Source organism: Cygnus atratus, chromosome 5 (genome assembly GCF_013377495.2).
Source record: "Cygnus atratus isolate AKBS03 ecotype Queensland, Australia chromosome 5, CAtr_DNAZoo_HiC_assembly, whole genome shotgun sequence".
Lineage (NCBI taxonomy): Eukaryota > Metazoa > Chordata > Aves > Anseriformes > Anatidae > Cygnus > Cygnus atratus.
This window is the reverse complement of record NC_066366.1, coordinates 47,371,144-47,389,096: the sequence shown is the minus strand read 5'-3', so window position 1 is coordinate 47,389,096 and position 17,953 is coordinate 47,371,144. Positions and strand designations below refer to the sequence as shown.

Here is a 17,953-nt window from a genome sequence, read left to right as displayed (position 1 = left end):
TTGAGCTTGACAAATAAAAACCAAGATAAGCAGCTTTCTTTATCTGCTTGAAAAAATTTGCACAGTGAAAAAAGCCATTCCCTGATGTTAGTGTGAATGTCATTGTACTGAACCTCAAAAAGTGTATGTACACACATGGACTAAAAACTAGCTTACATGCTAGGAATCCTCTGACTATTCAAGCAGAATCTCAACTCACCTGCGTCCCTGCTAAAGTTTAATTTTAGAGATAAAAGTCTGTGATAAGAAAAATTATACTAGTTTTCTCAGTTCTGGCTCCAAGATAAATTGGTCAAGATTGTCTGAGAGCAAGCTGTTGAAGTCTATATAAATTACTAATTTTAAGACTATTGCTTGCTATCTAAAGAAAGAACAAAGTGCATAAGAGACTGGGCAAATTACTATATATTAACATGTTGTATTACTATAATTCTTGCAGAAAGAAATCTTAATTAAGATAATAAAAGCAGAGATGGTTCTTTTGAATAAAAAAGTGAAATTAATTAAAATGCCCGCTTGTTTTTAGGGCATTGGTCAGTCAGCAGGAAACAAATTTCTTGAATAGTACCACCCATCTGTGTGAACCACTGGCAAGGCAGTCACTGCGAAACACACTTAACAGCATTAATGTGTGGCGTAGAGGATCAGTGCACCTTAACAAATGCAAGGTCTCTGAAGTCTGCACTATAACAGGTGCACTTGATGTGAGAAGTGACACCAAATTGTACTTAGGACTAAATTTCATCAGTGCCAAGTGATAGCAAAGAGTTTGAGACCTTGCCTCTGTAAGCATGAGAATGGTGCAAAGCGTCAGATCCTGAGCAGCTTCTGTTTTTATACCACATGAAGTTTCTTGGAGGATTATGAAAATCTGAATCCAGCCTTCTAGCCAGAAGTTACTAGGTATCATACATATCATTACTTGAGATGATGGTATTTTATAGAATTTTAAAATTCATATAACTGCAGTGTTTCAATCATACAGAGGTCAATACATCAAACCTCAAAATTAAAACTCCCGAAAACATACCATGAAAAGGATGAGATATCAAGATGTAAACAATTTTTTTCAAGTGTGTTTTATGAGGAAGTTCTTTGAACTGTGGTGGATACTATTTTTTTTTGTTTATAGGTGAGGTTTCCAAATGTACTTTCTCTTTGTTCTATGTCTGTGTTCGTGTATGTATGTATTTAAAACCAGATTCAAGTAGTAAGTTAGAAGTAACGTTTTATCAAATAGTACAAAAAGTCTATTTTGTGAGGCTTGCTTTATAGAGGATATGGTTACCTAGATGAGAAAGATCTGTTGCTCTGGGTAAAGTTACGTAGTTTTGGGGAAATACAATAACAAGCAAACTCTTGATGACTTGTTTTTCTTTTAAACCAGGGGGAGGACTAATTGGGAGGAAGGGCTGCATAGGTGCAATGGGAAGAACCGATACGATGATGTGTGCAGTATATGGCTGGACTGAAGAGATGGCATTCTCTGGAACTTCCACAGGGGATGTCTGTATCTGGAGAGATGTGTTTCTTATAAAAACTGTCAAAGCACATGATGGTCCTGTGTTCAGCATGCATGCATTAGAAAAAGTAAGTTAATTGCTAGCATACAACATAACTAATATAGACCCAAATAAAAGTGTTTTGCTATGATATAATTTCATTTTCCTGTTCCAGCTACCTCTTTGTCAAGCTAGAAAGAATTCCAAGTTCACCATCTGAATGAAGGGGGGATTGTTCTGTCAGACTATGTTGACCTGCCATATTTGTTGTTATGTGATGATTTGTGTGAAGTTAAGTTTGCATAGCAGAAGTTCAGAGGCTTAGTTGTCTTATGCTCAGTTGGTAACTCAGGAGAGTGAGACTAACTAGAAAATCATGAAACTTTTTTACAATGAAACCTTCAGAATTTGCGTAACAACTTGAGTTAGTATGCTGTAGTAATCTGTTGGTTCTGAAATATTAAGGAAAGATGATCAGTGATTCTAACTTGTGGATTTTTTTTTTTTCCAGGGATTTGTCACTGGAGGAAAGGACGGGGTAGTAGCTCTCTGGGATGATACCTTTGAACGCTGTCTCAAAACGTATGCCATCAAAAGGGCTGCTTTGGCCCCAGGATCTAAAGGTAACACAGCAGACTTTTTCCTCATTTTGATTTTATTTAAAATACTTTCTTTAGAAAACTTTTTCTCTGGAATTGCTTTCCCCAGTCAGGTAAGATCCACATTTAACATAACAAATACTAAAAAATAATATTTTTAAAGCTTTACTGATTCTGAGTAAGTCATATTTCTTTTGTGAGAGGCATGGCGTGCTGTAGTGTTTGGTTGCACATTTGGTGGGGACAGATCTTAATATTTAGAATGATAGAATCATTTAGGTTGGAAAAGACTTAAGATCATGACGTCCAACCATCAACCTAGTTATACCAAGTCCACCACTAAACCATGTCCCTAAGCGTCACATCCACGTATCTCTTAAATACCTCCAGGAATGGTGTTTTCATCACTTCCCAGGGCAGCCCATTCCAATGCCTAACCACCATTTCTGTGAAGACCTTCATGATATCCAATCTAAATCTCCACTGGAATAACTTGAGACCATTTCCTCATGTCTAAAGTCCGCTTCCTCATGTCCTATTTACCTTACTATCTGCGTGAATTAATTGATTTAACTTTGAGCCTGTTACCTCCCAGGCGACTTTTTTTTTTTTTTTAAGTGATGACCATAAAGCCTATTATGTTATTATGTTTCTAATTACGAAGTAATCTTTTCTGATCTTTTTTGTTTTGGAGGAGTCTACAAAAGGAATGGAATTTAGAATTGTGGTTAGTTTGGTAAGGGATTAGTACATTTTATGAATTTTATGACTTAATTTTCTGTAATTGCATATGTGTGTTGAAATGATTTAAGAATTCTTTAATTCCTATTCCTTTAATTTGTTCTTGCTCTTAGTGTTGATTTATGGTTTTCCCTACTTGATGTTCTGGAAATAAGGTCGTGTCCCGTTGTGTGTCCCATGTCCCCCCTCCACTAATCTATTAAATTTTTATTTTCTGCATTTTAAAGTATATGATTTAATTTTCAGAAATCATGAATGGAACACATGATAACTAAAACATTCTGTTACTGCTTTTCTCATTCTCCTATCTGTTCAATGAAATGCTATGTTTAAAAGTACCATAAATGCTGTATGTAAAGATAGTGATATAGCTGATATTTCACTTGCATATTTTTTCAGTAGGATTGTCAGTGAGTCAGGCTGATTAAACTTCAGAAATACTCTGAGAAGAAAGATTAGTGGCAGTTGCTTTATGTAGTAGTTTTATTATGGAAAAAAAATCTCAAACTAGAAGTTTGGAAGAATGACTAGCGTGTGTTCTTTCATTGGTTGGGCAATTGCTAAATATTCCTAAATGAGTCCGAACATATAAATTCTTCCATGCAGAACTACATTCTTACTTGTTTCCTACTGAGTATCCTTTTCTACAATCAGAATGTAATGTGTACATGTGAAAAAGCCTCTTTAAGGCATAATTGAGAATCTTCTGTCTTAAAATATTTTAATGTTCTAGGTCTCCTCTTAGAAGATAATCCTTCTATACGTGCCATATCTTTAGGGCATGGTCATATTTTAGTGGGCACAAAGAACGGTGAAATATTGGAGGTGGATAAAAGTGGACCAATAACTCTTCTGGTTCAGGTACGTGTTAGATATCAGTTAGATATTCCATATCACAAATACTGTTTTATTTTTCAAATAAAGACTGTTGTGAAATAACAAGCATTTTAGTAACTAACAAAGTTAACAATTACTGTCATTTCATACATTGTTAAGGCTAGGATAGAGCACTGTGACTCTTTAGTGAGCAAAACATATCACAGTATTTCATGTAGAAATTTGTTCATCGAGTTCATTCTGTCAAACAGACTTAAAACTATATTTCAGTTTAAAAATAAAGTAAGTCAATGGATCCTCCACCAAATTTCTTACTAACTTGTTTTGACTATTAATTACTCATTATTTTTTTAAATTGCCTCTTTTGAGGTTTATTTTTAGTTTCTCATTGTAATTACATAAAAAACATTTTTCTCTTTGCTATACTAAGCAGACAGTATTTCTTAAACCTGTCTACAAAACATTTTTTTTGTTTTGTTTTTTACAAAATATGTCATCATATGATTTCCTTTCATACTTAAATACAAGTCTCTGTATCGTCAAGTCATGTTTGTGAGTGTTCAATGCAATATGTAAACAACTGGAGTTTTTAAAGAATGTATTAGAACCTGATGCCCTAATCTAGGAAAAGGGAAACTCTAGGTGTGTGTGTAGATAATATCTCAGAGAAAGGTTTTCACTGGTATAAATTACTATAATTTGCACTTAAGTAGGAAGGTGGAGTTTTTTCCAGGTGTTCTGTTCTATTTAGACATTTCTTTATTATCCTGTAAATGTATGCATGTTCTCATTCTGTTGTGTTTGTGATTGTTTGGTTTTTTAAACCCCTTAAATGTTTTGTTTCTTAATTCAGTTTTAAATATAAAATCATCTGATTCACTGTGTTTTTTTCAGGGTCACATGGAGGGGGAAGTTTGGGGTCTAGCTACTCATCCTCATTTACCCATTTGTGCCACTGTAAGTGATGACAAAACCTTAAGAATATGGGATTTATCTCCTAGCCATTGTATGTTAGCTGTTCGCAAATTGAAGAAGGGTAAGATGCTTAGTATGAAGAAAGATCTAACTGAATTCAGTTGTTATTTACTAGCATTATGATTCTTGTAAAAGCAAGACCAAGTAAATTCCTTTCTTTGATTACTTTATTGCTGCTGTATTCGCAAGTTATGTAGCCCTTAAGCTAATGAATCTGTATAAGAGATTTCTGTGTAATACTGTTCTTAATACATTACATTTGCAAATAAGCTTTAAGGCAATAAATTTACAATAAAAGTTGAGCCAGTGACTTGAATCTGCCATATTGTCAATAATACTGCAAGCATATTGGGACATTTGAGGAATTCAAATTTTGGAAGAAATCTCAGAAGTCATGTTCTTCTTTGTGAATGTTACAAGAGTCTGGAATGACAAGGAAAGAGAAGAACAGTCATAAAATTCTTATTGTATACCATATAATACAATTTTATTTTGGATGAAAAATCTTCTGTAAACGACGCCATATAGAGACTCTTTTTAGCATTAGACCACACTGTCCTTAACTAGGGTTTAATAATATGCATGCTTTGCTAGACAAAGGCTTCATCTGTTTGCAGTTCAGTAAAGCACTTTGAACCATACCTTCTGGGAAGCCTAGCTGAAAATGATCTGGATCAATGAACTAATTGTAAGAAAATCCATAAACTGGCACAAGCAGAGGTGGTAATGATTAGGAAAAAAAAGTTTCAAGTTGGTGGAGTCTGCTGGACTCATAAAGCCAGTAATCTTAATATTTTTAATAGTAGTTTTGGCAGAAAAGTAAGGACTGTGATGACCTAATTTGATGATAAAACAAATTTTGAAATGCTTTGGCAATCTTAAAAAGCACCTGTTTATTGTACAGAAAGAGCTGGATACTCTTGCAGACTGCAGTAATAGAAGTGGCATAATGTTTCGTAATTAAAAAAGGCAAGACTTGATGACCGTAAGAAAAATGTCTGTTTAGCTGAGGAGTAACTGAGGTGCAGAAGATCAGAATGTTCTAGCTGAACACAGGATGAAGTCTACGTGTAATAGTTATTTTTCTCAGGACATATTGAAGTATCTATGTAATTTACAAGAGACTAATCAGAGTATTTTTGATATACACCTCTCATCTATGTTCAGATGAGTTGAACTGAACTGAAAGTTGAGCTTGGACAAAGAGGAGCCACAGGGTATTGAATATGAAGCTTTGTCTGATAGAGTCAGTTTAGCTAAACAAAAGATTACCGACGACAAGTTTTTCCATGGGGAGAAGGGAAAAATATTTATGCCAATGGAAAATTCTGGCATGGAAACAAATATATAATAAGCTGATCATAAATGCATTTAGACTGGAAATTAAACTGTCAAATGAATGTTGACATGTTTAGTGGAAAGATTATATGATATAGTGACCGTGGAAACAAACAACTGGATTCTGTGAGTGCAGGAGGTCTTTTCCAACTATGTTCTCCCTAGTAGAGCAAATGGTAACAGACATCTGGCATCAGATCTCCTGAGAATAAGAGCAAAATTAAATATATAATATATATATAATAATAATAGATAATATAGTAATATAATATAGTAATATAGTAATATATATTTAATTTTGCTCTTACCTACTTAACTACTGTCATCTATATATATACATATATATCTCATCTATATATATATAGATAGATAGATGACAGTAGTTAATCTTATTATTTAGGTTAAATGTTGATCAATATGCAAATAAATCTAATCAGAGATTCTGAAGTTGTGTACTTGTTGTTTACCAATGGCTTCTGTGTACTGTCACAGGGGTAGAGCTTGGAAATGATCTTGGCAGCATCTATAATATTCCATTAGACTATATACTAGAAGAACAGCTTTATTTTATTTACTGGAAAAATAAATCAAAAAGAGGGATTATTCACATACCTGAATGACATGTCTGTGTTCATCACAGGAGGCCGATGTTGCTGCTTTTCTCCTGATGGAAAAGCATTAGCTGTTGGTCTCAACGATGGGAGTTTTTTAATAGTTAATGCAGATACCCTGGAGGATCTAGTCTCCTTCCAGCACAGGAAAGATGTTATTTCAGAGATCCGGTTTTCTCCTGGTAAGTGACTTTAAATGGGGATTTTTATGTACAAATTCTTCAAACAAGCTTTATAGCCTTTAAAAGAAGTAGAGATCTACAGTACTCTTTTACATGTAACAAATAAAAGTAAGGAAGACTAATGTTAATGTTTTGACACGAAAGTATCATTTAAGGATGAGATTATTGGAACAGGTTTGCTCATAGTAACCTCCTAAATGCAACAGTCAGATTTTAAATCATGAGCATCTAGCAGCCTCCCTAGGGACTGAAAAAAGAGTTCTACTTTAAGCTGTGTAAATTTGGCTCTACACTTAGGTTACTTTTAGCTAATCAGAGGGCTTGAAACTGATATGTTGGAAAGTTGTTGTGCCTTTTTCTCCTTCCCTAGCCCTTCTTCCTCCCTTAATGATCCCAGTGAAGCCATTTTTTTTTAAATAGTACAGCTCATATTTTGGCACTGAAATTTATGGCCTAAACTATTAATACTGTTTCAGTGAAAATAATATTCTGTAGGCAAAATTTGATGCAAATAACTGATACAAGTTCTTACGCAATATTGCCTTCTGGTTACTTCAGCCTTTCAACTCTTTGAGTGCAAGAAATGTTTAAAATTTCATCCAATAGTTTATTGTTTAAAGATGTACCAATGTAATGGTTATATATTTTATACTGAAATTTTGATTGTGATACCAGCATTAGTCTCTTGGGAATGATGTATAAATTAGCAAATTTACTTGAAAGACATCTGAGGTGAATATAGCTGAATTCCAGAAAGTACTTGTTTTTAATATTCAGAGCATTTAAGTTTTTAAAAATTTGTTGTGTTTCTACTGATGTGTTTTAGGGGCTGGAAAGTACTTAGCTGTGGCATCCTGTGACAACTTTGTAGATATTTACAATGTAATGAGCAGTAAACGAGTAGGAATCTGCAAGGGAGCTTCCAGTTACATAACGCACATGGACTGGGACATAAGAGGTAAGTAGCATTCATCTGAACTGTAAAAACGTCCTAGAAGGTGGAATATATTACAGACTAAAATGGTAAATTACATCAACAGCATGAATTTATGATGTCACTGACAGGTTTGATTCTTCAGTTTATGAAGATACAGCATGTGAATAAATACAAAAACATGATTTTTACTGCTATTTAGAAGCTGTGCAACTTGAAGTAATACAGATTGTCTCTAAAGATTTTATTTATTTATTACATCTTCTGTGTTTATTGTTTGACTTCTGCCCCTTGAATAGTGCACTGCAAAATACATATGTAGCTCAGCAATATGTGTTCTTGAATATTGTCAAAAATAACAAAGACTGTTGTTTCTACCTTATTCCTGGATCTTAATACATGATTAATTTAAGTACTAATTTCAGTTCCATTTCATACAGAAACATAGCAGTGCAATTGTATAGTCTGTCAGTTCCTGCTCCTATTCCTCCACATAACCACCTTTGTAACTGTCCAACTTAAAATTAATTTGAAAAAGTGGTAGAAGTTAGCATCTTTTGAGATTTGTGAAAACAGAAGGAGGACAGGAACATTACTGAGAATTTCCCTCAGAAAAGAAGTATGAGAGCCAGCAGAATTCAGCTGCTTGGAAACAGCCATTGGCCAAGCAGCATGTGTGTTCCTCAAGCCCATGAAGCACGTGCATAATAGTCAGCCGTTTGTCACAAATGAGCTCTGAATCATACCCAGTTCATTCTGTCTGCCATCTGATGGGGTAACCATAAAGAATTGGGTAAAGTGATGTATTAGTGCAGTTTTCAGAGAGACCGTGTGTATAAGGGGTGGACTGACTCAGATCCTCAGAAGACCATTCTTCTAGTTCCAGTCTTTATGCATGCAACTTAGGAACAAAAAAAAAAATTGTGTAATGATGTTAGATATATATAAATATATAAATGGAATATTAAATATATACATATATAATAAATAATATTATAATAATATAATATTAATTATATTACATTATATTGATATTATATATTAATTATAATAATATTATTATAATACAATAAATATATATTTGTATATATAAATATATATTAAAATAATAAATATATAAATGGAATGTTCTAATGAACTTTAATGTACAATATGTAATATATTTTATAGGGAAGCTCCTGCAAGTTAACACTGGTGCTAAAGAGCAGCTATTTTTTGAAGCTCCTCGTGGAAAAAAACAGACCATTCCTACTTTGGAGGTGAGGAAATAAAATGTCTTCTTACCTTCTTTGCAACTTACAGTTATGATGCAGCAGTCTATGCTACATAGGGGAGAATGATGTATAAAACCACAACCGTTCTATTGAAAAAAACCTTTTATTGGAGCATTTTCTGTCCTTTGCCCTTTTTCATAGCCTGTTCAATTAGGTAATGTGATTGGAGTGAGAAATTACATAGGGGGTATTGCATTTGTCTCTTCTGTTGAGAAATAGACATGTGTCTGACTTGTGCTCTTGTGAAAATCTCACTGGACTTTTGTGTGCTTCTTCTGGTACCTAAACACCTTGGAAAACCTACTGCAGATTACCTAGCCCTTAACCTTGCTTTGGAAGACCTCATGTCTGTCTTTATATAACAATGTAGTGTAGTATGCATAATATGCATAGGCAAGTGTAGTATATTGTAGCTATAATATTTGTTTGTTTTCTCAGACATAGAGCATTATCAGAGGGCAGAGAGTGAAAATGAGTAACTTTCAAAATAATGGTTTCTATGAGATTGAAAAACAGCATTGAAAAATGTAATTTGTTTTCTCTAGCCTGAAAGGACAGGTAAGTTTTATATGTGTCTAGCGATTGTGGAAGTTAGTAGAAATAAAGTTAAGGCTTTCACATGAAATCCTGAAGAAAATTAGCAGTTAATATTAAATTATTATCTTTTAGATGGCATATTTTTCAGTGCAAGCATTTTTTTCTTGAAATCAGATATGGAAGGAAACTGCATAGGAAGAAGCATGCTCTGACTCACACAGGTTGTTTTTGTAGGTAGAAAAGATTGGCTGGGCATCATGGACAAGTGTTCTGGGCTCTTGCTGTGAAGGAATCTGGCCAATAATTGGTGAAGTCACAGATGTAACTGCTTCATGCCTCACTAGTGATAGTAAAGTATTAGCCACAGGAGATGATTTTGGATTTGTGAAGCTATTTCGATACCCCGCTAAAGTAAGTAGTTCTCAGCTGTGCATGTTGAAGATTGGTTAATAAAACTGCCTTTCCAAACTATTTGTAAAAGTGTACAAATTGATCATTAAGAACTAAATAGTACTTTTAAACTTTTGTCCTTACAATTGAAGGAAGGCATTCAATATTACAGATTTGCAGTGCATTAAACCGTAAGTTACTGAGAATGACCATTCCAGGTCAGACTAAAGAGACATCTCGCATAGTGTCCTGTCACTGACAGTGGCAAATGTGTAGGGGACAGTATAAGAACAGGACAGGCATGTAGTGATTCTCTCCCAAATTATAGTACTTTGCGGGTCAGGCTTTTTCTGATAATATCTTTGGCATTAGTATCCACAGTGTGGTTTTATCAGCGTATTTTTAGCTCCTTAAGCTCTTGTTTTGGAAGACAATGAACAAATCTTCCCCAAATTATCTACATGTCATTCATGATTTTATAAATCTTCATTCTGTCCCACATCAGTCTTTTTTTCCTAAAATGAAGAGCTGTAACATTATTTAATCATGCACCGTAGAATAGCCATTCTGGAAGCATATTATTTTTATTGTTCTTCTAGAAGCTTTCTAGTGTTTCTGTATGTTTGTCAGTAAATATTTCTTCAATTTTGAATGTTACCATGCTAGGGACGTCAACAGTGCACAGGCATTGACCCAAAATATTCCCTGTGCATTTTATTCTTAATCTGCTAGATTATATTCTCTCATTGGAAACACGATGCAGTGTTTATTGCTGGATTCTCTTTATAAAAAAATTCTTACATGCTTGGTGTAGAAATTTGGTTACACTTCATAGCTTTGCTATAGAAGAGGAACTCAGTAAATCATAGGATACATGCAAATGCAAAATAAATAAAGCATAAACTAAAAAAAGTTAAGAATGTGTTACTGGACAGAGGTATACTGGCAACTCATTTTGGTTTTATCAAGAAGATTGGTTGCTTTTTGATCTGTGCCCTTTTTTCTCCCTTAGGGAAAGTTTGGAAAATTTAAGAGGTATGTTGCTCACAGTACCCATGTAACAAATGTCCGTTGGACGTGTGATGACAGTTTGTTGGTCACTGTTGGAGGAGCAGACACCTCTTTAATGCTGTGGACTTATGAGATGGAAGGACATCGGGATACCAGGCAGTGTGACAGTGAAGAATCTGATCTAGATTCTGAAGAAGATGGAGGTCAGTAATAATTTATAAAACTGGCTGGATTATGCTGTTTCAAGAAAACTGTTTATTACTTAGAAAATTGCTAATTAATCAAGTTTTATATGTGTTTACTGTAATCTTAAATAGAGAAGACTCTTCAAATACACTAAGTAAAATTTCTCTGAGGAAAAGACTGATAAGCTGTTGTGAAGAAAATGATAATGAACTATTTGATTTGCTGTTTTGAGACAGAGTTCATAAAAAGTCTCTTGACATCCTTAAAATGAAAAATGTTCTTATTGTAGTTAACTTTAAAAAATCTATATAGAAAAGTAAATTTATAGCAGTTTAGACTTGGACACTATTTGTTAGAGCCTCATGGATGGATCCGGAAGTAGAGGACAGCCTGGTGCTAAATCTTCCAGAACTTAAGGGCAGGTGTCATGTAGCAAGATGCTTTGGAGTGACCCTGAGTTAATGGCAAGCAAGCAGAAATAGGGTAGCTTTGAATGTCCCTTGAATCTTTGTTAATAGTTCTTTCCCCAAGGAAGTTTCAGGGAGTTTTATTTCTTAGAAAGTTCTAATTACAAACGTTCACGATTCCCAGCTACTTTCTCTTGTTTGTGCATTTGTTATTGATATATCATAGTTGTTCTTGTAGTCCAGTACTTCACTGAAAGATGCACAAATTATGATTCCTTTTTTTATATCTTATTTTGTTTTTATACTACTTGCTTTGATTTTTTTTTTTTTTTAGGTTATGACAGCGATGTGACAAGGGAAAATGAAATTAATTACACCATCAAAGCCTTATCAACAAACATTAGACCAATGTTTGGAATTAAGCCTCATCTGCAACAAAAGGAGCCAACCTTAGATGAAAGGTAATTGCTAAATTACAATTCTAGCCAAGAAAGCAATCTGAAAAGATGATTAACAGTAAAATATAATTATATTCATGTGCATACACGTCTAAAAATGATATATAAAAAGATTGGAAATACTTTCTAGGGAAAAAAATGCTTACCAGTTGTCATGATTAAGGTCTAGGCTGTACCTCTTCTTCAGCGAGAATAAGAGACTCCAAATGATGTATGTATTTTACTATGTTTGGGGAGTTTCTTGAGATATTTGCTGCTGTTTAATTATCTACTGCTTTTGAAACTTTTTATGCACCAAGAAATAGCTAGTGGTGTCACTGTAGGTATGAACCTACACAACTGTTTATTGTAAGACAGCTTTCAATTGTCTTTTCCAACAAACAGATTTGACAAATTTGTCTAATTGCTCTGTGCATGGTTTCTGTCTCCAGATAACTTCTTCCTTTCTTTGAAAAATTCTGTCCACAGTGGTTCTGCAGTTTCTATTCATGAGTCTTCGAAAATGAAGTTGATTTCTTTGCATGATTTGGAGTTAGTTGTATTTCCTGGTTCACTGGCATATGCTTTAGAAGAGAGAGGAGATGTTGGGGAGCAGAGTAGAATTAGACCAGCAGATAAAGTAGATGTGAAATAAAGCAATTAAGGAACACTAGTACTAAAGAGAGAAGTGAGGAAAATACAACACAGTTTAACTAGGAGGAAGTGTATCAAGAAGTAGCAGATCAGAAAGTATTGCAGGAATGTGAGGTTACAATGTGTGCCTGCTTTCCTCAGTGAAGCTGGCAGATCTGTGGTGCCCTCATTGAGTCTGATGTTTGTGGGGATTTTAGTGTCATCTTTTCCCTGAAGTATGGAAAGAACGCATGCATATAAAGCTGTGGTTCCCAGTCTTGTGTTTAAAATGAAAATTGTCTTTCTGTTGATTAATTGGACACATATGATATGAAAATTCTTTGGTTCTGTGAAATAGAAAAGAAAAAAATGCGCATGGTATAAGTATTTTGGATTTATATATACTCCTTCCTTTGGAAGCTGTGGTTAATTTTTTTTAATGAAACTCTTGTATTTCATTCAACAACTTTCTTGAAACTGATGGAGTTATGGTTTTCATTTTTGAATAGAATATTAAAGAAAATTAATTCTGTAGTAAGGTGACTAGGCTTCAAAATGTGTCAAAGTTGATGAAAGGATTCAATTGCCTTCAGTGTTCAAAAGTTTTGGGTCTACTGAAGTTAACATTGTTTAAGATTGGTAAATCTTTTAGTAGGTCTATTTTCATAAATGCTAATTTTCATTTTACTTTATTTCCTTTCCCTTTTGCTTCCTATGAAGGCAGGGGGTAGTGAGGTAAGTTCATTTACACAAAGTGCAGGATCAAACACATTTTAATAACTTAACTATATTTTTCCAAGCTGTTTATACTTTGAAACAGAAATGAAAGCTTTCACACTTTTATATTAAATAGTTGCTTGTCGCTGGTTAGAAAAGGTATAAGGGACAAAGGGAGCCCAGTCTGAGTAGGTAAGATAAAATAATTGGGAGGAGGTCATCAAATGTCATCCTTTCTTCTTCAGTACTCTGGAGTGGCTAACAGCTCAACTAGCTTCCTGTGAAAATCTTTATGACCGTATGACAGTGTTGTAGAGGTCCAAAAAGGAATAAAAACCGAAGGATACAAGTTGCAGAGATGCCTGAAATAGCTATACAAGAGGTATCCCCAAGTCTGCACCGCTGTGTTGGAGCTAATAAAGCTTCAGGGAGAAGAGAGGTGGTGTTAGCTTGCCTCTGCAGTATTGTGCCAATGCACCTATAGTACTTAAGGATCTGAGCTCCTACATCCCCATAGCATGATGCGTAGTCAAAAACATGGTCTTACATTTATAACACAATAATGAATCTTTAGGCTGCAGGGCATCTTTCCTCAGAACTGTAGACTGAGCTGAAAGAATGCTTGGACCTAAGCTGGTATAGAGAGAAGAAAGTCAGTGTTTATGTATAAGCCATACAATATGTGTTTCTTCGGTGTTTATTTACAGGATATTTGGGTATGCTGTTTAGAATGTGGGCAGAGACATTCCACGTTACATGTAGGTTTGTTGTATTGACTGCCTTACATTAGGAGAGATTCTTTCCTTGTGGTAGCACTATTTAAATCCTAGTATTTAGAAACACAGGTATATTCCACTGTAGCATGTGCTTCTGAGAATGTCTTTCAAGTACTTTTCAGAAATTATCTGAACTTTTTTTTTCTTACTGTTGGGTGTAGGAAGAGTTTAATTCTCTATGGGGGAAAAGGTAAATGCTACCAGGTAATTGATCTCTAGTACCAAAAGTGTAGTTACTAGTTAGGATTGTTGCACCTAGTTTTGAGATTCCTGATAGCTGAAGTAAATTCATAAACTCCTGGTGAATAGTGAAGTTCCCTCTATATAGAAGGAAGACTGAAGGAGTGCTACGACTATGCTTTTTAGTATCCAGAGTATTAAATGAGCTAAGTCAAACAACAGAACACTAAAAGAAGATGCATACCTGAAATCTCCCCAGTCTCTCCTGCTTCTTACAAAAGCACATCTGTGAGGCCAGGTGATGTAGTCCAGGACTGTGGCCTGAATTCTGAGTCATAAATGATACCACGGGGTACCAAAAATTGATTCAGTAGAATTAGTTTGATTTATTAGAAGAGTTAAGGTGATCTCACCATCTCACCTTTTATGTAATGTCCTACTTGTAAGTAGTGGGATGGCATACAAAAATCAGATTTTTAGGCCATTTAGTCTATCAAAAATACAAATACATATCATCAGGTGGGCAAAAACAATGTCAATTCATTTTGCTTTAGTAATGATATATCATTCCCTCATGAAATAGAATTATCATAATATATCACTGACACGGGAATATTTGTTTTAACTTTTATCAAATGCACAAAATTGTGTGGGCTTTGAGGCAGCAATTATGTGTGTCTGTAATTCAAGTTATTTATATTTGCTGAATAATAATATTAGAAGACGCATTTTTATGTGAAAAGATGCCTAGTGTATGTATAAAGTTATGTAATAGCCTTATTGGATATTCAACATCACAAAATAAGTCAGAAAACCATCTCTATCCTTTACTTAACGTTCTGTCCTAGTATGTTTTTATGCTGGTTAAATTGCTCAGAAGAAAAATCCATCATGGATGGTTAATTCTGAAAACTCTTCTGGCTCAACTACTCCCTGAACTGCAAACCTCTGGAGGATGGGAAATTAATCTGGAGGATATCACTGCATTCTTAGCCTGCTCTCATACTCCCTGAAGTGTTCACTATCTGTCACTGTTAATGGGAGGATACTATGATTAATATACCTTATATAGGAACAGCTGTGCTGACAGAGAATTCCAGTTTAATTTTTCAAAATAAATAAGCATTTCTCTCTCATAGTTATCCCTATCATGTGTTCTTAATAGGTGTTATTACTCAGTACATGGGCTAAGATCTCTTGTATGGGAAGATCTCTGTGTATTATACATATTTTGAAATTTCTTTAGGTGCTCTTCATGTACTCCCACATGCAATTCAAAACCAGGCATTGTGGCAAAATTGCTTCCAATTTTTATTTTTTGTCTTCAGGTCTTTTTTGTATGTGAAGAATGCATGCAAAAATGGGTAGTGGTCGATAGCTGGCTGAATGTCAGCCAGCAGTGTGCTCAGGTGGCCAAGAAGGCCAACAGCATCCTGGATTGTATTGGAAATAGCGTGGCCAGCAGGACTAGGCAAGTGATTGTCCCTCTGTACTCAGCTCTGGTGAGGCCACACCTCAAATACTGTGTTCAGTTTTGGGCCCCTCACTACAAGAAGGACATCGAGGTGTTGGAGCGTGTCCAGAGAAGAGCAACAAAACTGGTGAAGGGTCTAAAGAACAAGTCCTATGAGGAGCAGCTGAGGCAGCTGGGGTTGTTTAGCCTGGAGAAAAGGAGGCTCAGGGGAGACCTGACTGTGCTCTACAATTACCTTAAAGGAGGTTGTAGTGAGGTGGGGATCAGGCTCTTCTCCAAAGCACCAAGTGATATGATGAGGGGAAATGACCTGAATTTGAACCAGGGAGTGGGGGTGAGAGGGGGGTTAGGTTGTATCTTAGGAGAAATTTATTTACTGAGAAGGTTGTGTGACATTGGAATAGGCTGCCCGGGGAAGCGTTTGAGTCACCTTGCAGGTCTTCAAGAAATGTGTAGATGTAGAGCTTAGTAGCATGGTTTAGTGGTGGACTTGAGTACTAGGTTAAAGGTTGGACTAGATGATGTTGGAGGTCTTTTCCAACCTGAATGATTCTATGATTTATGAAAAATACATAAACTATTTTTAAATCTTTGTGTATTCGTAATGGGAAGGGAACTAGCAAAGTATTCACAAACTAGTCCTTTACTGACCCAGAAGTGAATAATTTCTTTTGACCTGACATACACAGTAAATAAACTTAAACTGTACTTTCAAGGGAATGAGAGAGGGGGGAGGAAGCTTTTGAAATAAGGATTATTTTATCTGAACTTAGGTCACCTCACATGTACCACCTTCTAATCATCATTGCAAGAGAAATTCAGCTCTTTCATACAAATATCTGTACTGTTTTGAATGAATATATGGAATGCAATTAGATAATTCTGCTTGCCAGTCTAGTGGCTTGTAATATGAATGTAAACAGTACAAAGACCAAATTTCTCTTTATTTTAAAAAATATATCTTTTTTTATCCTCTCCTTTCCTTCTGTCAACTTGTATGATTCAAGAGAGGGGAGAAGCTGGGAATCAGAATGGAAAACAATACCAACGGACTTTGATATAGCAGCTTCCCTCATTCTATTCACCTTGTTTGCAGAGTAAATTAAATAACAGGGAAGTTGAAGACTTACATTAACTTTTTTAAAAAGGTTTTAGAAAAGCAGAACTTCTTGAAGCTAACTTTTCTGTCTAGTATCAGTTTCTGCACATTGAAATGTGTATTAGTGCCAGGCATTAACCTTGAGGTTAAAAACACTAAACTTAGTGCCTGTGTCCTTCTCACAGCAGCCAGATTGCTTGATAGCTCTTAAAAGCAAAGCAAATCAAAACAAAGTGTACCTGCTAATTAGACTAATGAAAAGTTCCTATGCATAGTACAAATGTTAAAGAATAATTTGTACATACCCATATATTCTGATACTTAATAGTGACTTTTTGCTAGTCAATTACAGGAGTATGCATCATGCATGACTGAGAAAAACTATCCAGTGCAACAAATTTGTAAAATACATGTCCAAATATCTTCAGTCAACATAAACTAAATTATATAATCATGAAAAAACACAGTAATTATATATCAGAAGTGCTTAGTACCCCCTACTTTTATTAGCTGAGATAATGGTAATTTATTATAACTGAATATATTTTTATAAGTGTACTTGAACATCTGTTTTCAGTAGTGAGTTGAGTTTTCTATCCATGAGCTCTTTTAAGGAAGTTAAACCTGCTAAACCCTTCTTTAAGTTATTTGAGTGTTGTATTTGCCAACTCCTTAAACACTTGATACACTTCAGAGGTTTTTGGGGTCTATTTCTGCTTTCTTTTTTTGTTTACAGTAGGAACTATTCCTAGAATTATATTCTCATGTCAGTACCTGTTCATAATTCCCATTTAAATGAATTGGAGTTACCTGTACTAATAATAGATCTACACTGCCTATGAAGTTGTAATTCCTGTGTTTAAAAAGAAGTAAACAAATCTGAAGGTTTATAATAATTCTTTCTATGAATAATTCACTGACACTTAGCTTTCATATAGACTTGTATAACTAATTCTTTTCTCTTTCTTACCTGCTGCTGAAAAGAGGTTCCAGGTAATGCTCTTATTTTGCTCTCTGCTCCATATTTTACTGTCATCTTTTGTTTTCCTTGAAAAGCCATCTGTCATGTTGGGTGCTATACTGGTCCAAATATAGCACCATATACTGCTATTC

At 34.8% G+C, this 17,953-nt stretch overlaps 1 protein-coding gene across 1 annotated transcript in view; it reads left to right on the top strand.

The window, feature by feature from the left end:
• EML5 (EMAP like 5) overlaps positions 1 to 17,953 on the top strand; it is a 102,923-nt gene that overhangs the window by 59,949 nt on the left and 25,021 nt on the right. Inside the window, exons 18-27 of the mRNA XM_035539456.2 lie at positions 1,388 to 1,590; positions 2,014 to 2,125; positions 3,576 to 3,703; positions 4,574 to 4,715; positions 6,633 to 6,785; positions 7,612 to 7,743; positions 8,890 to 8,978; positions 9,765 to 9,941; positions 10,933 to 11,134; positions 11,859 to 11,985. Of these exons, the coding sequence (XP_035395349.1) occupies positions 1,388 to 1,590; positions 2,014 to 2,125; positions 3,576 to 3,703; positions 4,574 to 4,715; positions 6,633 to 6,785; positions 7,612 to 7,743; positions 8,890 to 8,978; positions 9,765 to 9,941; positions 10,933 to 11,134; positions 11,859 to 11,985 (1,465 nt within the window). The remainder of the gene's footprint in view (positions 1 to 1,387; positions 1,591 to 2,013; positions 2,126 to 3,575; positions 3,704 to 4,573; positions 4,716 to 6,632; positions 6,786 to 7,611; positions 7,744 to 8,889; positions 8,979 to 9,764; positions 9,942 to 10,932; positions 11,135 to 11,858; positions 11,986 to 17,953) is intronic.